The 19,692-nt window shown below is 53.5% G+C and overlaps 1 protein-coding gene across 11 annotated transcripts in view; it reads left to right on the top strand.

The window, feature by feature from the left end:
• NOD2 (nucleotide binding oligomerization domain containing 2) overlaps positions 1 to 17,854 on the top strand; it is a 36,372-nt gene extending 18,518 nt beyond the window's left edge. For 2 of the 11 annotated variants that reach the window (XM_029924159.1, XM_029924160.1), the window contains exons 5-12: positions 1 to 534; positions 4,678 to 4,761; positions 4,956 to 5,039; positions 7,465 to 7,548; positions 9,584 to 9,667; positions 10,342 to 10,425; positions 12,313 to 12,396; positions 13,170 to 14,014. In XM_029924159.1, coding sequence (XP_029780019.1) covers positions 1 to 534; positions 4,678 to 4,761; positions 4,956 to 5,039; positions 7,465 to 7,548; positions 9,584 to 9,667; positions 10,342 to 10,425; positions 12,313 to 12,396; positions 13,170 to 13,875 — 1,744 coding nt within the window. In that variant the 3' untranslated portion in view covers positions 13,876 to 14,014. The other 9 variants (XM_029924163.1, XM_029924164.1, XR_003903569.1 and 6 more) reach the window with 9 other exon arrangements.
• The last annotated feature ends 1,838 nt before the right edge of the window (positions 17,855 to 19,692 follow it).

Genomic DNA, 19,692 nt, shown 5'->3' with positions numbered 1-19,692 from the left:
GCTGCGCACGACGTGCGTGCCGCGCCCGGGGCGCGAGGAGGGCGGCGTGGCAGCGCTGCTCCGGGAGGCCGAGCCACACAACCTCCAGATCACGGCGGCCTTCCTGGTGGGGCTGCTGTCCCGCGAGCACTGCGGCCTGCTGGTCGAGGGCCAAGCGTCTGAGAAGGCTTTGCTCCGGCGCCGGGTCTGTGCCCGCTGGTGTCTGTCCCAAGGCCTCCGCAAACACTTTCTCTCCATCCCGCAGGCCGTGCCGGGGGAGGCCAAGAGCATGCACGCCATGCCCAGCTTCGTCTGGCTCATCAGGAGCCTGTACGAGATGCAGGAGGAGCGGTTGGCGCGGGAGGCCGTGCGTGGCCTGAAGATCGGGCACCTCAAGCTGACCTTCTGCGGCGTGGGCCCCGCTGAGTGTGCCGCCCTGGCGTTCGTGCTGCGGCACCTCCGGCGGCCCGTGGCCCTGCAGCTGGACCACAACTCCATAGGGGACATCGGTGTGGAGCAGCTGCTGCCTTGTCTCGGTGTATGCAAGGCTCTCTAGTGAGTGCTGTGGGGAGATGCTGGAGGCGCGCCCAGAATGCGGCTGTGGGAGCACCATGCAGGGACCCAGAAGTCACCCCTTCTGTGCACCCCCCAGACCAGCCCCTTCCTCGGTGTGCGCCTTCGTTTCCATGTAGGATAATGACAGCCAGGTTTATTGAATGGCCTGAGTGTCAGGCTTTGTGGTATATGCTTCCTGGAATTAATTCCTTTACTTTCCATGACGACCCTGGGCAGGGACATCATTATCCCCAGTATCCTCAAAATTTTTTAATGTTTATTTATTTATTTATTTATAAAGTTTTAAAATTTTTTCTATTTTATTTTTTTATTTTTGAGAGAGAGCGCACAAACAGGGCAGGGGCAGAGAGAGAGGGAGACACAGAATCAGAAGCAAGCTCCGGGCTCTGAGCTGTCAGCACAGAGACCGAGGCGAGGCTTGAACTCACCAGCCTTCAAGCCATGAGATCATGACCTGAGCCAAAGTTGGCTGCCTCACTGACTGAGCCACCCAGGCACCCCAGTGTTTATTTTTGAGAGAGAGTAAGCACTTAAGCGCACATGAGAGGGGGAGGGTCGGATAATGGGGGACAGAGGGTCTGATGTGAGACTTGAACTCATGGACTGTGAGATCATGACCTAAGCTGAAGTCAGAGGCTCCACTGGCTAAGCCTCCCAGGAACGCCCTCCCCCCAACCCGTATCCTCAAATTGAGACTCAGAGAAGCAAAGTAACTGGTCTAGAGTGACACGGGTAATTGTGGAGCTGGGATTAACAGATCCCATCTTTCTGGGGACAGGTCTGTGTTCCCCACAAGCAGCCTATTGATGCACAGGTTTCAGGGGCTCCCTGAGAACCTTGAAGTTATGTGCAAAGTTCTGTGTAATGACTGTCGGTTTTAGGAACGAGCCAAAATTCAGAGGTGACTTAGGCCCCATGAGAGATTTTAAAATCCCAATGAGATGAGAGGTTCAGGACCCAAGGGCTAGAATATGGCTACGGAGTTCCACCTGGAGTGTTAGCCCTCATGCGGTGCAGGGTCCAGATGAGACTTTCGCCATCGCCTGTGCTGCTCCCAGCCCCCATCTGAAGATGTGACACTTCCCCCTTCGGAATGTTTGTTCCAGCGCCCGTGGGCCACGTAACAGCAGAGGTCATGCCCAGGTCTGGTGGCCAGCATTCTGCAGCCTCCCCAACTTCCCTTCCAACCTTGAAAGGGGATGTCCTGCTCCCTGTTTAAAACCTCTGAAAAAGCAGAAGCTGTAGCGTAAGGTCAAAATCGACTCACAGCCTTTCGGCGCTTTCCGTCTATCCCAGGTCACCTCATTTGCCCCAAAGCCAGGGACAAGCCTCTCCTTGAAAATATTAGGATGGCATACCTTCTCTGGGCCAGGGCATTACGACTTTTCTTCTCTCTGGAGCAAACATCCTAAGATATCTCTTAGAAATTGTGTGACGGCCTGTGTTATCCTTTACAAAGGGACCATGGTCATAAGTTAATGTAATAATAGTTAACATGTACATTATAAGTAATGTATGTTATGAATATATCAGTAGGAAACAGATGACACATATAAATTGGGTGATTTGTAGAGAGTTTAATAAAGGGACTATTTAGAAAGGATTGGGCGGCAGTGCAGGGTCCTGGGGCCAGTGACCGTGGGGGTGGTGGTGGTGGTGGGGACCGGACCGTCACTGTCCTCAGGCCTGGAGGGGCAGGGCTGGGGGACAGGTGTGGAGAAGGCTGCCTGATAGGAATGGAGGCTACGGAAAGCCGGAAGGATGGGGTCTGGCGGAACAGACCCTGGCTCTTACTCCCCTTCCTGCTCTTGCCTTGACCACACAACAGGGAGCCAGCAGGTGGTGCCTGCGCCATAGTCCGCGGGCATCAGCCCCTCAGGACCGAGAGCCAGGTAGAGAGGGAAAGCAGATCTGGCCAGGCAAATGGAAAGATGGCCAGCACAGTACCTGATAGAATTATGAATGCGCATTCTTATGGATAGTGAACCCCTAATTCTCAAAAGGGTCCTCAAACCCGAGAGGTCAGGAACCACTGGCCAGGATGATCCTTATAGACCAGTCCATCCCTGGAATGAATGGATCCTTTATCCTCAGGAAAGCCATGTCACTCTCAGGATGTGTCCAAGGGCTGAGGGGGAGGCTAGAGGTCTTTCTCCATTTGCAGAGGAAGACGAGGATGCTCTGGTAACAGTGCTCAGCCTAGAGGCACAGAGGAGCCTATAGAAATGCAGATTCGGAAGCCTGGCCCCAGAGATTCTCGCTCCCTAGTCTGGGGATCTGTGTTTTCTCACTGATGTCCCTGGTGATACTGCTTCAAGGAGTCCAAGCCACCCTGGGGAAACAGCCGGTCTGTGGGAACCAGCTCGATTTTACACGAGCGATAAAAGACCTTACCAAGTTCTCCTGCTCTGCACACCCCACACTGAAATTGCCAGCATTATGTGGGAGGGGAAGTGATCTGCAGGTCAGGCATTTCCTGTGTGTGTGTGTGTGTGTGTGTGTGTGTGTGTGTGTATGAGAGAGACAGAGACAGGCTGGTGAGGAGGGGCTCCTGTCCCCCAGAGCCACACTGTATCTCTCCCACTTGAAATGTTTCCATGCCAACAGAAACAAACCCTCAGCCTCCAGGAAGCCTATCTATAAAGTGCTCCCATAAAGCTTTCTTTAGGTCCCAACTCTGACTCTAGCGTTCTGGCTTTCAAAATGTTTTGGCTGTGACCCACAGTGAGAAGGTGTACATGGACACGCAGGCATCTAAACCTGAAACAAAAACTTCACAAAATGACTTTCCCATGCGAACTCTGATGCACTCTGCAGTCTTCCGTTCTTCTTCCTCTTTTAAAAACACTGCTCTGGACCTTGGAGGTCGATTTCATGCTCACCAACGGGTCACAACCTGCAGCCTGAAAATCACGGCTCCAGGAGCCCATAGGGGGCCTTGGACCAGAAGCATGCCATGTCAGGATTAAGGGTGGGCTTTGGAGCCAGACTACCCTGGGGTCCCTATCCTAAAGGTGCTGTGCAACCTTGGCAAAGTCACTTCGCTTGTCTGTGCCCCAATTTCCTTCCCTCTAAAGGACATCCTAATAGTGCCTAGGTCATGGGCTGTTGTGAGGATTAAACACCTTTACTCTCGGGGAGTGCTTGGATCGGTGCTGGCACATCAGATGCCCCATGGGTGCCAGCAGCCATGATTGCAGGTAACTTCTGCCTCTGCCAGCACTCTCTGGGCTCTGTGTGCGCTGTCTCTTTAAATCCTCTCATCAACCAGGTGAGGCTGGGAATACCACCTTCCCCTTTTATACAGACAAAGGGACCATCAAATAGCAAGTAATTGGCTGCTGAGGATCAGTTTCCACTGTGGGAAGATTCCAGATCCCCAAGCGGTTAACCTTGAAGTCAGGGTCCCCCAAATCTGCCCAAGGATGAAGAACCCTAGGCACAGTTGTTAACACAGATCCCTGGGCCCCACACACCCCCCAATTGCCAGCTCCCAGGGGAGGGGCCCAGAGTCTGTATTTTAGGGCTGCTTCCTGAAGATCTTGTGATGGGGTAATATTGGGGAGCACCACCCCAAGAGGAATGTCAGAGATGGCTTGCTGGGCAGGGGAAGCACCAGGCAGCAGGGCCTCCCTCACCTCTGGCCACTTGCTGGGTTTCCAGAGTCGTGGCCACTCTTGTCTAATTTGTCACCCTCTGTCACCCGCAGGGTGGCCTGGCCAGTTCCCTGCCCCCTACCCACCCCTCCTGCCCCCCCCCCCGACCCCTACCTTCCCAATGAGGAACCTTCTGTGAGGCCGCTATAGTGATTATTTCTGTTTTACAGAGATGGAAACAGTACCTGAAACTAGGCCAGGACCCCCGCCAGGGCTCCAGTGTTCAGCAGGAGCTCCGGGGACCCCCTCCTGCGTGGTCCCCCCATAGTGCACGACGTCAGCACCCTGACCCCCAGGGGTGGGGGCATCTCCTCCTCTCTGGGGGGGCTCAGCCCTTGCGGTGTTCCCCAGAAACACAGACGCTGGCACTTTGGGCATGAGCAAAAGTCTCTTGTGGGGTTTTGTTTATTTTTCTCTTATCAGCTCCATTTTCCAAATCTAGTTGTCTTTTTTTTTTTTTTTTAAGCTTGCGAGATAACAATATCTCAGACCGAGGCGTCTGCAAGCTGGTCGAACATGCCCTTCACTGTGAGCAGCTGCAGAAGTTAGCGTAAGTCAGGCTTGGGCGGTGGACATGGTGTCCCGGGCCACACCATTTGGGTGGCAGCTGTGAGCTGAGGTGAGGGTGTCTGGGCGGTCGGAGGGTGCAGGCGACTCCTGGGTTGAGGGAACAGGCTCCCCTGGGCTTGGGGTGGCCCCTGCCGTGCTAAGTCTCCACGTCTCCTCTCCTTTGGAACTTTCCAGTCTCTTCAACAACAAACTGACGGATGGCTGTGCACAGTCCCTGGCGAGCCTCCTCGCGTGCAGGCGGAACTTCTTGGCGTTGAGGTGAGCCCAGGGCTTGCCTGTTCCCTGGAAATTGCTTTTCTCCTCCAGAGCTGAGTCTGTTCGGCCTGGGCCTGGCCCTGGCTCAGCCCCTACTGGGCTCGTCATCCTCTGGCTGAATCAGGGGCAGTGTCCCCTTTGAGCAGGGTCTCTCTCGCTAATGCTGTGACCTCCCCGGCAACTGGGGACTGGCTCTGCCGAGGGCTTCCCGCCCTTGACCTTTGGCTCCCAGGGCTGAAGAGGGTTTCTAGGACCTTTTCTGTCCATGTGTCTGAGTGTCACAATCTGTCTGGGGCTACCCGGGTGCCTGAGGCTCACTGAGCTCGTGCGGGCGGGGGGGGGGGGGGGGGGGGGGGGGGGGGGGGGGGGGGGGAGGCAGGCAGCCAGGCGCTTACAGCTCTCCAGAAGGTTCTTTCCCTGCTCGGTGGTTGCCGGCTCTGCACTCCAGTCTGTGAAGTCTGCTTTTCTGCTGCTCCTGACCTTCCTGCTCTGCCATCTGACACCATCCAGTCACCTTGCTAGCCGTTCCCCCGGGTCAGCCCGGCTTCTCTTTCTCCCTGGGATCTTCTTGCTTCCTGGATGTATGTGGCAGTAAAGGAAGACAAAGTAAACAGTTGCTCTTGCCCGTTCTTTGTACGTGCTGGGCTGGGTTTGGGGTTCGGAGCTGCCGTGTTGAAATTACTACAGGTGTAGCCGAGCCTGAGGCAGGGCTGCTGAGACCAACCCCAGAGCGGCTGTTCTGTACAACGGACTGTCTTCTGTTTTGTTTTTTTTTTTAATTTAATTTCTTTTGAGAGAGAGAGAGAGAGCAAGCAGGGGAGGGGCAGAGAGAGTAGGGGGACGGAATCCCAAGCAGGCTCCGCGCTGTCAGCACAGAGCCTGATATGGGGCTTAAACTCATGAACTGCGAGATCGTGACCTGAGCCAAAGTCAAGAGTTGGATGCTTAACTGACTGAGCCACCCAGGTGCCCCCAAAGGACTTTCTTCTGTTGCTACCACCTGCTTCCCCAGACTCGGAATGCTGAGATCTGCCAGAGTGGGAGCTGGCCTATCCCTGAGGAGGGCTGTGGGGTAGTGGGAAGGCTCTGTGCTCAGAATCTGAGGCCTGGGTTTGGGGCTAGTATAGCAGAATAGATGAGAGAGCATGGGGCTCTGGGTCAGACCAACTGAGGTTCGGATCTAGGATCCCTGAGATTTCAGTCCTCACTCGCTATGTGACCTTGGGTCAGCCCAGTGTCTCTGGGACTCTGTTTCCCCTTCTGTAAAATGTAGATAATAATTACAGCTTCCTCCTAGGTGGTTGTAACGGTTAAATGGGTTCGGATACACAGAAAGCTGGCACGACACAGTCCGTGCTTTAGGGAGTGAGCTTAGTGGCTACAAGATGGTAGGTAATCGTGTAAATTCTCAGTGTATTTGTGGTCCTGTAGTTCAGCCCTCCCAGGAGGGATTAGGTGCGGAACTATTTGTTGGGAAAAGTGCCTCTGAAGGGGAGAGGGGAAGGGGGCCGGGAGAGTCAGCCAACTGCAGGTCTGACCCTGAGCGAGGGGGAGAGAGAAGGAAGGCAGGCTAGGAGGAAGCATCTAGACTTCAGGGCAGTTCTGAGAGCACAAAAGGCTGTGGGGGAACCCCCCCCCCCGCCAGTTTTGCCCAGCAGTTTTGTGTCTCCCCGACAATGGCTGGGAGCAGCCTGTGGGAAGTGACCTTGAATTTCCTAGCACAGCAGCAGCCTGTGGTCTGAGGTGTGGGAGGTCACCCTACCCCTTCTTGTAGGGGATAACAGCACCTGGCATGTGATACGGACTATTGTGGGCCAGATCTGCTTCAAGGGTGTGAACGTTCTCTAAAAAGAGGGAAGTGTATTGTTAATTCCAGGAAGCCTGGGGTTGTGAGTAAGAGTTCTGGGGATCTCTCCAAAGTTCTGGGAGGTATCTGGGTATGGCTGAGCCCTTCCCTGCCTCCCGATCAGCAGAATGCCCTGCCCTCTCCCAGCGGCTTGGGCGGAACAGGTGAGTGCACCCCCTTCAGTCACAGTGCCCCTGAGAAAGCGGCAGGGGGCGTGGAGCCTGGCACCAGCTGGGGGCTGAGACAGGAGGAAAAGGTGTGACAGTGAGTCACCGTCCCTGCCCTGGGGAAACCACCTCCTAGGACAGCGGAGGATAGTGCCTCCTGCCCATACCTGTCCCACTGCTTTGCAAAACAGGTTTCCCCCGCTTTTTCCCCTTTGCGGCTGGAAAATGAAGTAGCGGGACTCAGACTGAGGAAGGCTCGCCGAGCAGGGACAGGATGGCGCTCAGGGAGTCTGTCCTCAAAGCTTTTCTCCACGTTTCCTTGTCTGGGACACGCTTCCTCCACCAGCCCGTGGCCTTCCGGGCACCAGCACCCCCAGGTCCGGCCCTCCTTCAGCCCCCCTGCCTTCTTTTCCAGGCTGGGCAATAACCACATCACTGCCTTGGGAGCCCAGGTGCTGGCCAACGGGCTCCGAGCCAACACCTCCTTGCAGTTCTTGGGGTAGGTTGGATTCTGGGGCAGAGGGACCCCCGTGGAGGCGGGTTGGGGGATTTGGTGAAATTTTCCAGCAGGAAGGCCCCAGCAGCAGTGGGAGAGAGTGGGTGGCCCGTGGCTGCCTCAATACTTGCCTTTCACTCGATAAACAGGAAGTTCAGGGTGGGGGTGGGTGGGCAGTGCCCATGAGTGGGTGGCAGGAAGCCCTCTGGTCCTCGCCAGGGCTAGGGCTGTGCCTCTCACCTTTGGGAGCCTCTGAAGAATGCCATCTCCTGGGCCCCACCCTAGGGGTGAGAATCCAGGAAAGAGATGTAGGTGGACCAGGCTGGAGACAGGACCCAGGATGGGAGGGGGCCTCGCCAGGTCCTTCTTTCCGAGCACTTGTGGCTGCAGGGCCGGCAGGGCCTTCCAGTGAGGGGCAGGAGTCAGACACAGGCTGGGCGGGCAGTCCCACTGACCATAGGTCCCCAGAGTATGTGTGTGGCGGGGAGGGACTTCCTCTGGTGGCTGAGTGACTAACCACTTCCCCCTCCCAGGCTTGCCTCCGGGCAGTCCCCTGTAGCTCCGCTCCTGTCCTCTCTTACCTGGTGTGAGCTGGGATGCATTTGACAGGAAATGGGAGTTTGAGAACCCAAGACTGTGGGAGAGAGACCAAACTTAGGGACCAACCCATATCCTCGGCAGGCAAGCTGCCCACAAGCTCAGTTGGAACTAAGGGATCAGCTTCACTTGCTTGAGGAATCAGCATGTTTTCCAAACTGCATTCCTAGGAGCACAGAGCCCAGGGCAAGGGTGATCCCAGGCCCACCAGCTCGAGGTCACAACCAGTGTATGTGGGGCATTATCTTTCAACACCTATTTAGTAAGGCACCTGTCTGCACCAGGCACTGTGCTAACCCCTCCAGAGACTATCATAGGATACAAACTGTTCTGAATAGTGGTTTTATTTTGTTGTGTTTTTTTGCTTACTTCACAATATATCTTTTGTGCCATAACGACTTTACTTTTTTTTTTGTAAATGGTTTTAATTTATTTTTGAGAGACAGACAGTGCAAGCAGGGGAGGGTCAGAGAGAGAGGGAGATACAGAATCCGAAGCAGGCTTCAGGCTCTGGGCTGTCAGCACAGAGCCCGATGCGGGGCTCGAATCCACGAACCCGAATCATGAGATCATGACCTGAGACGCAGCCGGACGCTTAACCGACTGAGCCACTCAGGCGCCCCACGACTTCATTTTTAAAAGACTAGCTGATTGGCATTCCACCGGCGGATGTCTGTAGTCTGGTTAACCGGCCCCATGTTGATGCACACTTAGGTTATTCCAGGTTTTTCACTCTGACATAGTTTTTCGCTCTCTCCCCAGGGGCACAGACCAGTGCTGGCACATAGCCGGAGCTCAATAAATATTTAGCGAATGAATGAAAGCGTGGCCAACATCCTAGTTCGGCTAGCTTTGCTCACTTGTGCACAGACTGGTGTGGGCTCGCCCGCTTCCCGTATATAAAACAGCCAGGTCGTGAGACGGGAGTTGGGCTCCACCTTTGAAAAGGGAGGTTTCCAAAGTTCCGTGGGTCTGAGGGAGATGATCCAGGAGGCGAAGAAGGAGGTTGACGGCATGAGGAAATGGGGGATGTGCGAGAAGAGTAAGAGAGGGAGCTGGCTTGAGGGGAAGAGGGAGACTTGTTTTGGGTAGTCGGGGACCTGTGGGCAGCAGGCACCAGGAAGCAGATCTGACCTCAGTGTCGGGGAAAATGGCATCACACTGTGGACTGCCTTTGACAGTGAGTTCCTTGTCCCTGAGGACGTGCGCTGGGTGGAGCCTCGGCTCTTCTGGAGTCTGACTGAAGAATGAATGCAGTTTGGCCGTCCCTCCCAAAAGGTGGAGGCGGGTCCACTTGGCTGGGGCCTAGGAGCCCCATGGAGATCTTTCTGGAATTGGGTGGCTCTATGGGCCATAGAGAGGAAGGACACTGTTCACGCACGTTCTAGAACACATCACAGTGACTCCCTGACCAAATGACACAGTCTCTTGGCCTTTTTAGGTTCTGGGGCAACAAGGTGGGTGATGAAGGGGCCCAGGCCTTGGCTGAAGCCTTGGCTGATCACCAGAGCTTGAGGTGGCTCAGGTAAGCTTTGGGGTCCGCGGGCCACAGGGAACCAGAGTGAGGAGGGAAGGGTCTGGGCCGGTTCTCAGTGTCCTTCATTTGCTTGAACTTTGTTCTTGGCCCCCTATTTGGGCAGTGGGATGAGAAAAAAAGACCCTTGGATTTGGAATTAGGACCCTTGAGTCTTTCTGGGTGACTTTGGAGATGTTCCTTCTCCCCTTAAGGGTCGTGATTCACTATCTATTAATTGTAGGTATGGGGCTGGATCAGATATATTTAAAAAATTTTTAAGTCTATTTTGAGAGAAAGAATGTGTGCCTGTGTGCACGCATCATGGAGGAAGGAGAGAGAGAAGGAGAGAGAATCCCAAGTAGGCCCCATGCGTAAACAGTGAGGGGCCAAGCACAGGGCTTGAACCCACGAACTGTGAGATCATGACCTGAGCCAAAATCAAGAGTCAGATGCCACCAGCTGAGCCACCCAGGCGCCCCTGGATCAGATATATTTTATCTGAAGGACCGGCTGCAGTCCTTAGGAATAATGGCTCTAACCAGAAAATGAGCACCCTGGTCAGTTAGTCACGCCTGAATGAAGCAGACCAGGATGTGGGGTCGTGCATTTTGCCCTTCCTGGGTCCGCTTATCTCTGAGGTCCCTCCCTGCTCCGATGTGTTTTTGTTCCTCGATTCCATCCAGCCTGGTGGGAAACGACATTGGCAGTGTGGGGGCTCAAGCCTTGGCATTAATGTTGGAAAAGAACGTGACCCTGGAAGAACTCTGGTGAGTCAAAGGGTCCCCTGCTCTGAGGAGGCAGATAATACCCTTTCTTCCTTCCCTGGCCTCACCCATGGACGCAGATGAAACGGAGGTGGATGATTGGGGGGGTTGGGCTGTTGGGTTTGTCTTTCTACGTCCTGGGCGGCATGAAACTTCTAGAGCCTGGCACATAGGTGCAAATTCTTTTAATGGAATTCTATTTACTGGTTTGTTGGTTTGTATAATGCCTCCACGTGGTCTAAGGGTTGAGGCCAGAGACTCTGGAATCAAGCAGGCTGAGCCTCACGGCCTGCTGTGATCTCAGGCCGATAAATAATAATCTCTGAATCCCAGGTTTCTTACCTGTAAGGTGAGGGGTTGACTGCTTCCAACTGAAAAGCACATATTGTTATGTGCATAAAGTCTTTTTCGAACACAGGCGTTCCTTTCCCAGATTCTATTTTATTTTTTAAAAATGTTTATTTTTGAGCAAGAGAGCACGAGAAGGGGAGGCACAGAGAGAGGAGACACAGGCTCCCAGGAGAGGGCTGTGCACATGGCAGGGCCCGATGTGGGGCTCGAACTCACAAACCTTGAGATTGTGACTCGAGCCAAAGTCAGATGCTTAACTGACTGAGCCACCCAGGCGCCCCCACCTTTTGTTGACTCTAAGTGAGCCTGAGTGCCTAAGAACCCTGGAGAGTAGAATGAGGTCACCTTGGGAGGTGTCGTGGAATTTGGGGCAACTTCAAAGGTGAGCTATAGATGGTGCATGCTTACACTGGTGACCTGAAACTGATTCTGAGTCTCCCGTCCTTTAGATCCTACTAGTTGGGTCTTCCTGTGACATGTTCTGGGAAGTCTCTGATTAGATCAGGGAGATAAAGATACTGATTTCTCTAGGAAGCAGAAGGCCATTAAAACGCATGATCACTGCCACAAAATTGTGGTGGGGCAGCTTGGCGGGCTTCCCGTTGATTATATCCCGATTGGACTTTACTGCTTGGAAATTCTTGTTAGAGGCAGGGCTGGCCATTGATTGTATCAGTTATGATACACTGGGCTGCCGGGGAGGGAAACTCTATGTACAGCGGCTCAAACCGGTAAAGGATTTTTCATGTCCAACCAGTCTGGAGGTCGGTGGCCTAGGGCTGGTGTAATGGCTCCGTGAGGCCAGCAGGGGTCCCCAGTCTGTGGCTTCACATGAAGCTGTGGTTGGTGGCCTCCTGGTTCCCCCAGAGGGCTGTTGAACCCGAGGCAGATCCAGGCTACGTATCCAAAAAGGGCGGGAGACCCAGGCCAGCCTTCCCTTTTATTTTATTTTTATTTTTATTTTTCAAGTTTATCTATTTTGAGAGAGAGAGAGAGAGAGAACACAAACTGGGGAGGGGCAGGGAGAGAGAGAATCCCAAGGAGGCTCTGCACTGTCAGCACAGAGCCTGACGTGGGGCTCGAGCCCAAGAACCGTGAGATCATGACCTGAGCTGAAACCAAGAATCGGACGCTTAACCAACTGAGCCACTCCGGTGCTCCACGCTCTCCCTTTTAAAGAGCATTTCCAGGAGCCCCATCTGTCAACCTCCCCTCTGTGTTAGTGGCCATGTGGATGAGCACATGGTGGCCCAATGGAATGAGGCTTCCATTAATAAGAAAGGGAAAAGGATATTAGACCCGGGGACATGAGGATACCTTTTATGTGGAGGAGCCCTGGGGTGAATTCTCTCCCAGAGACGTCCCTGGAGTTGAAACCTCTCATACTCTTACTATATCTGTTCTTACTTCATCTGCTAAATATAGATTTTCAGATGCTGGATTTTCTAACTGGGGGGCAAGCAGGTTAATCCTTATCGACATCATCTTCCATAACAAATGTGACCCTATCAACCGGATTTTCTCTATTTTTCTTGACAGCCTGGAGGAGAACCATCTTCAGGATGAAGGTGTGTGTTCTCTTGCCAAAGGACTCAAGAGGAATTCGAGTTTGAAAGTCCTAAAGTAAGGAACCTGTAAGGAGATGGAATGATAATGATGGGCCTTATGGGGGCGGGGGGGGGGGGGGGGCACGGGAGAAGGGGCTGGATCTGGGCGGCTTCCTGCCTCTCTAACTCATACCAGGTATCCTGGCAGAGTCATGGTCCTCCAGACACAGACAGGGTTCCCGGTGCAAATGGTTTACTTGGGAGGTGGCCCCAGCACACGCTGGTGAGAGGTCAGTGAAGTGAAGTGGGATAGAGCTGTGGAAAGAGCAGAGCAGGCCTCGGCCCCCTGAGCACTTAGATTCTAATGGGAGAGGTGTATAATGAGCAAGTAAGCAAATACACAAGATTATGTATAAAAAAGGCTCTAAAGAGTATTCAAAATGTGCCAGGGAGTGGCTGGAGAGGGCCCGGTGGCAGCTGCCTGGGGAAAGCCTCCCTGAAAAGGTGGCATTGACGTTGAAACCTGAATAATGAGGAAGTTTCTTGTTCTTGTAAGGCTGAGGTCTGAGGAATGCACATTCCAAGAGGCCCAAATAGCAAGTGCTAAGGCCCTGTGGCAGAAACAAGCTTGGTTGTTTTGAGAACAGAGGGGAGTGTCTTGTGGTTGGACTGTAGGGGAAGGTGGAGGAGGGAAGAGGTAGGGTGAGGGGGCCACGTAGGTCTCCGAGCCAGGGGGACGATTTAAGCCTTTATTCTAGGAGCACTGAGAGGCCTTTGGAGGGTTTTAATTAGGGCAGTTACATCTGTTACGTCATAGCAAGATCCAGCTGGCTGCTTTGTGTGGAACAGATGGAAGACGGGTCAGGCGGAAGGCGGGAGACCAGTCAGAAGGTCCTGCTCCTTCCAGGTGGGAGAGGAAGGGGGCCTGGATCAGGCGGATGGCACTGGAGAAGGTTGGCAAAAGCGGGCAGGCAGTGGTGGGGGCCCCCGCAGCGCATCCAGGGGCTGGAGGCGGTGGGGACCTCTGGTGGCCAGCTCAGCGGGCCATGGACAGACAGGGAGAGCGGATGGGAGCAGGAGCCCAGCTGGCGGTCCTCACAACCTTGTGCCAGGGCTCTCCGAGGCTGGTGCTGCACCTGCCTCACTGGAGAGGGACGTCCGGACGTCACCACACGGCTCCTGTGCTGCTGGAGGGGTGGCGTCTGCCCTGGCAAAGGTGGCCCGCGGGGGAAGCGGTCGCCTTCGGAGGCAGGCAGACAGCTGCCGCTGGGAGAGTGCTGCCTCGCTGCCGGCCCGCCCTCCGCTCTGGCAACACTTGTTTGTGCTGCTTTGCAGGAGTGAGCAAGTTGTCAAATGTTTGCGGAAAACACTTCCACTCGTCACTTGGGTGAAACCGGGCTGGGAGGCCCGGCGACGCCTGGGTTGTCAACGCTGGGACGCGGCGCTCGGCACACGGGGGGCTTCGGCCGCGCCGGGTTCAGTGTTAGCCAGGCGTGGCTGTCCCCCTCCTGTCATGCGCTTACCCCGGCCAGCCCCAGGGGCTGCCAGGTCATAGCAGCAGGGGTCTGTCCCACGCTGCCTGGGCTGCCTCGGCGAGTCTTATAATTAAGCGTCGCTGAACTGCATCATCCCTCTGTTTCCCCATAAAAAGTGAGCTGCTTATGTATCTTTTTTAAAAAAAGCCAGCATCCTTTTTCTAGGCATAGTGACTGCCAAATGCTGGTGAAGTGTGTGGGCTCCGGCACCTGACAGCCTGGGTGTGGACCCCAGTTCCACCGTTACTCGCCGTTTCTCCTTGGATCTGAGCTCGGGTAGCCTCGTCGGACCCCTTTTAGGGTTGTGATATCCCCAGCGTGATGGAGGCACTGAGCTGGCTCCTACTAACAGCTCAGCAGATACCGCTGCCGTCACGCCTGGCACTGCCGTGGGCTCGGCGTCTCAGACGCTCAGACTGTGGAGGTGGCAGACACGGGCTGGACATGTCTCGAAGGCCAAGCTATGAGCACAGGAGCCGTATGGGGTGGTGTCTCTTTCCCTGCAGTCCCTGGCAGTGTGAGTTTTCCCCCTCTTAATTCCCAGCCTTGTATTTTCTCAATTCTATGTCCCCGTGTCCCTCATTCCCCTGTCCAGGTGAAAATATTAAAAAAAATTGTTTTCCTAATGTTTTATTTACTTATGGGAGAGAGAAAGAGACAGCGTGAGCAGGGGAGGGTCAGAGAGAGAGGGAGACAGAATCCAAAGCAGGCTCCAGGCTCTGAGCTAGCTGTCAGCACAGAGCCCAATGCGGGGCTTGAACCCGTGAACCGTGAGATCATGACCTGAGCCGTAGCCGGACGCTCAACCAGCTGAGTCACCCAGGTGCACATACCCCCCCACCCGACGAAAATATTACTGTTCACTGGATTATTTCCTATCAGTGGAGCACCACAGAATATGCATTCTTTTAATTCTTATGTTTCACGAGGTAGGTACTCTTTTAGGTCTGCTTTACAGATGAGGAAACTGGGACTAATTTGCCTGAGATCGAAAAGAAAGTGGTGTAAGTTGGATTGGAACCCAGGAAGTAAAATGCACATACTTAACCACCTTGTGATATCACCTTCGTAAGAGGGTAGCTGTCTATTAGGTAAACAAATCTGGATGAGCTCATTGGGAGTCGCAGACAGGAGAGGGACATGTCGAGGGGGCCAACTCCCAAAGCCTCTTTTTTTTCTTTTTAATGTTTATTTATTTTTGAGAGAGAAAGAGACAGATCACAAGCAGGGTAAGGGGCAGAGAAAGAGGGAGATCCAGAATCTGAAGCAGGCTCCAGGTTCTGAGCTGTCAGCACAAAGCCCGATGCGGGGCTCAAACTCACAAACCATGAGATCATGACCTGAGCTGAAGTCGGATGCTTAACCGAGGGAGTCACCCAGGTGGCCCCCCAAAGCCTCTTTTAATTGGACAGTTCGAGAAGAGAACCAAACCTTCTTGAAGCTCACCTTTCTGTCTCTCTCCAGGCTGTCCAACAACCACGTCACCTACCTTGGGGCCGAAGTCCTTCTGCAGGCCCTGGAAAGGAATGATACCATCCTGGAAGTCTGGTAAGGCCCCTGGGTGGGCCTCTTTACCTCTCTGAGCCTCACTTTTCCATTCTGTAATATGGGTCCGGGAGAGAGGGGAACTTGGGAATTTTCCTCCTGGCTCCGACATTCAGTGCCATTCTCCATACAGTGGATCTGATTTCTCTCTGGGGAAACATGGTTTCACACCTCCAAGCATGGACCAAGTCATTTGTTAAAATTTTTTTTTATGTTTATTTTATTTTTAAAAGAGAGAGAGAGTGTGAGTAGGGAAAGGGTCGAGAGAAAGGGAGATAGAATCTGAAGCAGGCTCTAGGCTGAGCTGTCAGCACAGAGTGTGACACAGGGCTGGAACCCACAAACCATGAGATCATGACCTGAGCCAAAGTCAGATGCTTAACTGAGCCACCCAGGTGCCCTGAAGCCAATCTTTTAAAATTAGCAGATCCCCGCATCCCATGAAAATTTATATTTCTAAGTTTTCTACCAGAAGCTTCCAACTCTGGGCCCCTGCAGAAAATGCCAGTAAGTAAGCAGAGTTGAGAAGGGCTGACCCCACTCAGCTGGGCAGGCCGGCTCAGGCTGACCGCACCCCTTCCCCCTGCCAAGCAGGCTGTTTTGGACCATCCCCTTTGCCTGCTGTATATTACCCATCATCCCCGCAGACATGTGACCCCTGCTTTACCTACGCAGACCGGTTACGTCCTCAAAAATCATATCGAGGCAGCAGCGCCCATATATGTCAAATGATGAAGTTTAAAATAAAGACTTCTAGGACTCCGTCCTGTGATGAAGAGATTTTTCCTTTCTGTATGATTGTGTAATCTCTACAGGCCATGAGGGCCTCAGGTCCTGGGCAGAGTGTGAGGTTTTTTTGTTTGAAACCATTTCACGGTCACAGGAAATGTCACATTCTGTGTCCGGAAGGAGGAAGCCAGCATCAAGTTGATATTTTAAGGGTTCTGATGTTATTTGCCACCTGTTGGCAGACCCTGGGAGGGTATCAGGGCTTGCTCATTGCATTCTTGACAGATTCTGCTGTTGCCTTAAAAAGAATCGCCTGCCTTGGGGAGTCAGGCCTGGCTGGGTGCGGTGGATTCTCTGCAGAGTCACGGAGGCTTGCTTCAGCGCACACAGTGACTCGGGAGCTGCCCTGGTGGACAGAGGCTAACATCAGCCTGGGAGGAGGGCCAGGCCGGGCCTTGGGGTCAGGCCACTCAGGCACAGCTTTAGAAAGCAGCAGCCTGCGGTGGAAAGCACCGCCCTGCCTCCGCGCTCATCCAAACCTCTCTTTGCTTTGTCCCCTTTAGGCTCCGAGGCAACGCTTTCTCTCCGGAGGAAACTGAGAGGCTCAGGCAGAAGGATACCAGACTCCTGCTCTGAAGCCCAGTGGCCAACGTTCATATCAGTTTGTTTGTGAACAGGCTGTGGGTTTGGATCTTGGAAGCTGGATTCCATCAGGCCACAGTCCGTTCACACAGAGCTACATCCTGCCCAGGGCAGGCAAGATAGGTCACCTTTGTGCTGGCAGAAGTTGGGGCAACCGTGCCCTTAGGGTACCTTGTCTGCAACCGAGCTTTGCACCCAGTTCTTCCCAGGAGCCCATCCGTGGAATGGAGAAGAGAGGCAGCTCCCCACCTCCGCCTCTGGCCGACCTGACTTGGGTCCGTGGGGCCCATGATGGTTACTGGGTGCCTGGTGCTGTAGAGACCTAGATCCGCAGGAGCAGCCCCCCTTCCCACCTGCCTCACAATGGGGAGGGTTCAGGAAGCAGCTTTCTGCCGTGTTTTAAGTCATGGGTTGTCAGCCATCCAGATGTTCCCCACATCTGGTCCCTCCCCCCTCCCTGCACGTGCACTTCTCTGAGGGTCAAGACTCAGAATGCTGGTGTTCTCAGCTTTGATACTTATGCCTCCCCCCACCACACCCCCTACACACCCGGGTGGGAAGGGCTGCAATCCACCTGCTCTCCTTCCTGATACTTAACACACAATTGCAAGGGGACACATGACAGCCGTTTGTTCCTTATGACGGGCTAGATTTTCCAGAAAGTAAGACCAGGCTCCAGCTAGTATCACACACACAAATGTTTTTTGTCCAGTGAAATCAGTTACCTTCCAGTTAATACCTCCCCCACCCAAATGCGGCTTTTTAGAATCAGCATTTTGAGCGGTCCCCCCCAGGTCTCTGGTCGATGCCTGTGAGTTGCGACAGCAGACCTCTGAAATGGTTCAGCGTTGTGTGACACAGAGTTATGGATCACACGTTTACAAGGGGCAGAATCAAAGACTCTTCTGGATTTTTCAGAGCAATGCATTGTTGAAGCCTCTGGAAACTGTCAGGTGCCGCGCAAGTGTTACTATTTAAGCCTTATTATTTGTGCAGACTGGTTAATATTTATAAACCACTGGGTTTGAATCTCTCAAGTTTGTTTTTGTAAAAAAAACACGACCATGAATTTTATGCTGTAAATACTCACAAGGAGGAAGACGGTTGAGTCCCCAGTGCTGTGGGGGGCTCAGTGTATTGTGACCAAATTATTTAAAAAATTATTCGTGAATGTTGTTAAATATTAAAGCACAGTTTTCTAGTTGGAGGGGCAAAAATGAGGTGTTGACTAGCTCATTTGTTGCTTAGGGCACATGCAGGTCTTTGAAATGGGCTTGCAATGAAAGCCCTTTGAGGCTTCGGCTTATAAAGGTCTAAGCCAGCGTGAAGTGTAAGCCGTGTAGGGACCTTGAGGTGCCCCTCCTGGCTGGCAGCAAATGTGAGGAGGCCCCGGGGCCTCCCTTGATTCTCTCCCAGTGGCTCCAGGAGCCTTAAGCAGGAAAAGGTTAGAGAGAAGGCTTGGGAACAGTTCGCCTCAACAAGCCACACGCCTCCTTGTTGAAATTTTTCTTAGCTGCATGTAATGATCAAGGGCTCAGGTGTGTCCTCACTGAAGAGAGACTGGCTTCCTTGAAATGTTTCATGTGGGCCTGGCCCACGAAAGGTGGCAGCATCATCATGGGCGCCTGTGTGTGAGTGCACCCACGGGCTCTCCATCAGTGGTGTCAGGTTCTGTCCGGACCACTGTTCTGACCCAGAAGATCAGGAGGGGAGTGGTCAGTGATGGGCCAGCTTTCTCTCAGGTGTATGCATGGCAATGCATGTGTGAGGCGGCATCCTGGACTGGAAACATTGGAACATTTCATTTCCCTTAAGTCCGTGCGGCTATTATCTATTAGCAGGATGCGTTAGGACAATTGGGGGATGAACAAAACACACACGATCCTTGTCCCCGGGTCACTCGGGTTGAGGGGGGAGAAGAGGTGGGCAGAAAACTAATGAACTAGAAGACGCATATCAGAAGGTCCACTGTAGTAAGTGTAGTAAGTGTAGTGAGGCTCAGGGTGGAGGGGAGACCTTCCGAGTGGTCAGAGATGGAGAAGCTGGGACCCCCAAGAAGGAGAAGGAACCAGCCGTGCAAAGAGTGAGGGGGCTTATTCACAGAGAACAAGCTGTATGAAGACCCTGTCATGGGACAGAGCTTGGTACATGTCGTGGGCTGAACAATGGCCCCAAATATTTAGCTCCTGATTCCTTGAGCCTGGGAATGTTGCCTTATGATTATGAGCATGATTATGATGAGGCTCCTGGGTTGGGGAGATTGTCCTAGATTCTCTAGATAGGACCTAATTGCAACCATGAGTGTCTTTGTGGGAGAGAGGCGGAGGGAGGCTTGACACAGAAGAAGGTGTGGCCCCTGAAGTGAGATGCTAGGCCCCTGGCTTTGGAGGTGGAGGCAAGGGCCCCCTGGGTCCAGGCGTGCAGTTCTGGAAGCTGGAAAGGCAAGGACACAGATTTCCCCTTCGAGGACCTCTGGAGGGAGCGCAATCCTGCTCCCACTTTGGTTCCAGCCCATTTTGGAATCTGGCCTCCAGGATTGTAAGAGAATTACTTTGTGTCATTTTAAGCTGCCGAGACTGTGGTGACTTGTCACAGCAGCCACAGAAAACAAGTATGGCACGTTTAGGGCAAGCTACGAGGAGAGCATCACCACATGGGTTAGTGGAAGGAGGTAGGGTCAGCTCGTTGACCATGGTCAAGCATTTGGGCTTGATCTTGGAATAATGGCCAGCCAGGGGAGAGTTCTAAGCAGGGTCGATGGGACCCAGGTAAGTTTAAAGAAGACCTGTTTTGCTCCTGGGAGGAGAATGCCTGGGGGTAGGATGAGTGGAAGAAGAAGTAGAGCCCACCTAGGAGCTATTGCAGGTGAGGCGCAGGTGGCCGTTTAAATGTGGCATCAGTGGAGGTGGAGAGAGAGGCTG

This window comes from Suricata suricatta, chromosome 16, assembly GCF_006229205.1.
Source record: "Suricata suricatta isolate VVHF042 chromosome 16, meerkat_22Aug2017_6uvM2_HiC, whole genome shotgun sequence".
NCBI classification, from domain to species: domain Eukaryota; kingdom Metazoa; phylum Chordata; class Mammalia; order Carnivora; family Herpestidae; genus Suricata; species Suricata suricatta.
This window is presented reverse-complemented; position numbering and strand designations above follow the sequence as displayed.